Source organism: Petaurus breviceps, unplaced genomic scaffold (genome assembly GCF_028583685.1).
Source record: "Petaurus breviceps papuanus isolate PSGF00001 unplaced genomic scaffold, PetGlider_PUasm1.0 90779, whole genome shotgun sequence".
Lineage (NCBI taxonomy): Eukaryota > Metazoa > Chordata > Mammalia > Diprotodontia > Petauridae > Petaurus > Petaurus breviceps.
Genome location: NW_027187344.1, coordinates 7,603,420 through 7,607,150, shown reverse-complemented (window position 1 = coordinate 7,607,150; position 3,731 = coordinate 7,603,420). Strand labels below are relative to the sequence as shown.

Below are 3,731 nucleotides of genomic sequence, written 5' to 3'. Positions count from 1 at the left end.
TTCCTTCCTTCCTTCCTTCCTTCCTTCCTTCCTTCCTTCCTTCCTTCCTTCCTTCCTTCCTTCCTTCCTTATCTTCCTTCCTTCCTTATCTTCCTTCCTTCCTATCTTCCTATCTTCCCACCTTCCTTCCCACCTGGAGTTTCAGAGTCAGCTAGTGAGATACCAAAGGAGAACAGTAAGCAGACAGAAGTAGAGACAGAGCCTGAAGGGTGAGGTCAAAGTGAATGGCTGAGTCAAGACTGTGACATGCATCCTGGAGGCTCCCAGCTCAGTCTTCCTTCCCCTACATCTTTGGGCTCCCCTGCACTTTCTGCTGGAGAAGATGAGGAAGCTGGGGATGGTGGCCGAAGCTCAGGCCCCCAGAGAGAGCACTGAAGCCTGGCTGTGCTCATTTGCCAGGGGGAAGACAGCTGGGCCTCTGCTTTTTGAGCAGCTGGAGTCTGTACCCCCAGGGAACAGCTGGAGGAGGCCCCAACCCCCCGAGGGTCTGGGAGCTGAATTTCAAGCAGCACAACCACCCAAGTCACCCAACTCAAAGGAAGACAATAAAAAGGCCCCCTGATGTATTTCTTAATGTATTTTGTGTCTTTTGGAGTCTTCCTGACCCCTGGAATAAGAGGGCACGGGTTCTCAGAAGCAGACCTTTATCAGTCTGGAATGATTTTATTGTAGCTCTGCCCAAAGGTCAGAGCATGAACTTACTCTGTGTGGCTCCAATGGAGAAGAGCTAAGACCAACCCGTGGAAGGAACAGGGAGGTAGATTTAGCATCAGTGGAAGGGAGCATTTCCTAACAGTGAAGGCTGTCCAATGGAGCGAGTGACATGGCCGATAAAGACCTGGACATGGAGCCAGGAAGACCCGGGTTCCAATCCTAACCTCTCCGAGCCTCAGTTTCCTCATCTGTAAAACAGGGACAATAGCACCCTCTCCCCAGGGTGAATACAACAGTATGGTTTAAGTGGGATAATATATGCAAAGCATGAATCTTAAAGCTTTCCAAATATGGCAGCTGTTATTGGAATCATTCAAATCAAAGCTATAGCAATAACCATTTGTCAAAACTTCTATGGGGGGGGGGACTCCTGCATCAGTCAGGGGACTGGACTTGATGACCTCTAAGGTCCCTTCTAGCTCCAGGATTCTGTGATTCCTTTGGTCTGGCCCAAAGACATAACAGAAAAATCCAGGGAGAATACAGGAATAATCAGGGTTCACAGCAAGGATGCTGACCATTACCCTCTCCTCCACTTCTCCTTTGGATAGCATGGTGTGGTGTAGAGAGGATGAGTCTGAGTCAGAAACCCGAGGTTTTAGTCTTAATTCTAATAGTAATTAAGCTCCATGACCTTAGGTGAATCACTTAACTTTTTCTGGGCCTCAGTTTCCTCATCTGTAAAATAGGGCCAAGGATCTCTGCCCCCTTCCCTCACAGGGCTTTGGTGAGGAATGAAATGGAGGAGATGGATGTGGCAACCCTTTGTACACTGTAACTAAAAAGCCCCAGAAGGAGCCAAAACCAACAGCCTGTAGCAATGAGCAACAACCCCCATCTTCCTGCGTGTGTACCATTTCCAAGCAGGAGTTATCTCCCCTCCCTCTGCTTCCCTTCCCTCTCACCCTCCCCATGGGCATATGTCTGTAAGATTTTTTAAATGTTAAATGTTGGCTTTTTTTTCTTTTCTTTGTCAAACTGGGCACCTGCAAAGAAGCCCATTCAAGGGGGCACCGGGCTTAATGTACACATTGACAGCATTTGACAGCATTAGGGGAGAACAGGGCTGACTCCCTAGGATGGCTGGTAATGGTCCCTTTCCACAAGGGAGGCTCCTAACCTTCCCACCAGGGCTCTGGGATAGATAGCAGCAGTAAAGGGGAAGTTTAATTTTGGGGAAGGGGAAGATGACCTTCTGGCTGTCCCACCAACATGATGAGCCCAATTCAAGGGCAGAGAAAGAGATTGTAAAAATGGGTCATAAATTTGGAATCTGAAGGAACTTGACAAGGCGTTGGTCCAAATGCCTCATTTCACAGATGAGAAAACTGAGGCCCAGAGAGACTGAGTTGCCCAAGATCACACAGGTAGTAAGTAACAGAGTAAATATTTGAACCCAGGTCCTCTGACTCCAGATTCAATACTCCTGTCATTGCATTGTGCTGTTTCACTCAGACAAGGTTCTGGACCTGCTGATGGTGTTTTCAAGAGAAGGGCTTTTGAAAGTGGTGACTAGGGAGTTATTTCTCATTGAAGCCCAGATAGGTGGGGTTAGGAGGGGAGCCTTAGAATCTATGCTTGGGCTCCCAAGTCCTCCAGTCTTTCCTCCCTGGCAATAGAGGCAAGTCAGATCACCAGCCTCAGCAATGTGGATCTTCCTGGACCAAAGTCGGTTCCCATCTTTCTCTCTTCATTCATTCTTCCTTCTCAGCCTTACCCATGCCACCACCACCAGCCTAATGGATTGTATGTGCCCGTATTCACTGTCGACCCTGGTCCCTAGTGAATGTCAGACAAGCCAGAGTTTAGCCTGTGGGATGGCTTACAGGCTAGGTGGCATTACAGGTCAGGTCCTGACCTCGCCAGTTGTACCACAATGCCAGCTCCTGTCCAGGCACAATCAACACAGTACCCCCATGTTTCTGTGTCCCAGCCCTCACCATCATACACAATAGCTTGGGCACTCCCTTCTATCCCACCCCTTCTTTCTTCCCCAAACATTCCCTTTCTAAGTAAGTCTAAGCGAGCACCTGAATTATTTCAGTAGATGGGACAAAGGAAGCAAAGATTGCAAATAACCAGACAGAACTCACTGCAGCATGGAGTCAACATGCAAAATCCTATTTAAAAGGTTCTTTAAGCATTTACAATGTGCTCCAGTTACTCAGAGGCGGCTGTGCAGGGTTTATTTACCTGTTTGCTGCTGCCTCCCCCTCAGTCAGCCCACTACAGACCCAAGGTGCCACGCTCGGAAAAAATAAAGAAACTCAATAAATTCAGTGCCAATTCGCCGACAGCCACCACTGTCCTCCCAGGTCCCCTCAAGCAGTGACAGAGGGGACTAAGAAAGGTGCCCTCCCAGGGGCAAGAAGTCTGGCAGTCTGGGAAGAACCCTGGGACTGCATCTCAACTCCGCAGCCGAGATGCCCGGGACCTAGCCCCCCTCGTTTGCGTGCCTGTCAAAAGCCAACCATGCACTCCACGGTTCTCACTCTCCAGCTGCTGCCTAGATGGTAGGAGGGGAGGGGGAAAATAACAGAGGTTTTGCCAAAGGACTTCTGTTTGTCTCCTTAATGTCTTGCCTCTGGAGGGTGATGGATTCTACCTTCCACACGCCCGCCCTCCTTCACCCTGATCCTTTTTTTCATTCTTTTCCTTTACCTGGGATTTCTCCTGCTGTCCGTCTTCAAGTTGAGGGGCTCCACCCATGGCTTTCCATCTGTCATTTACCATCTTCTAGGAAGACTCAGTGTAAAAAAATGTTTGAAATGTATCTAGAGACACACAGATACAGAAGAGGAAACCACCTGAATCTTGCAAAGGGATTTGAGCTTTCTTCTCCCTGCCCTTCTTCCTGGCTGGCTCTAATGCAACCCTGTGGCATGTCAGCCTCCCTCTGTCACTCCCTCTCCGTCACCCTCTCCCTCGCTCCATCTCTCTCTCTCTCTCTCTCTCTCTCTCTCTCTCTCTCTCTCTCTCTCTCTCTCTCTCTCTCTCTCTCTCTCTCTCTCTCTCTC

At 49.2% G+C, this 3,731-nt stretch overlaps 1 protein-coding gene across 2 annotated transcripts in view; it reads right to left on the bottom strand.

Annotated features, from left to right (window-relative positions):
• FIBCD1 (fibrinogen C domain containing 1) overlaps positions 1 to 3,731 on the bottom strand; it is a 67,186-nt gene that overhangs the window by 62,474 nt on the left and 981 nt on the right. For both annotated transcript variants that reach the window (XM_069069601.1, XM_069069602.1), the window contains exon 2: positions 3,376 to 3,488. In XM_069069601.1, coding sequence (XP_068925702.1) covers positions 3,376 to 3,447 — 72 coding nt within the window. In that variant the 5' untranslated portion in view covers positions 3,448 to 3,488. The remainder of the gene's footprint in view (positions 1 to 3,375; positions 3,489 to 3,731) is intronic.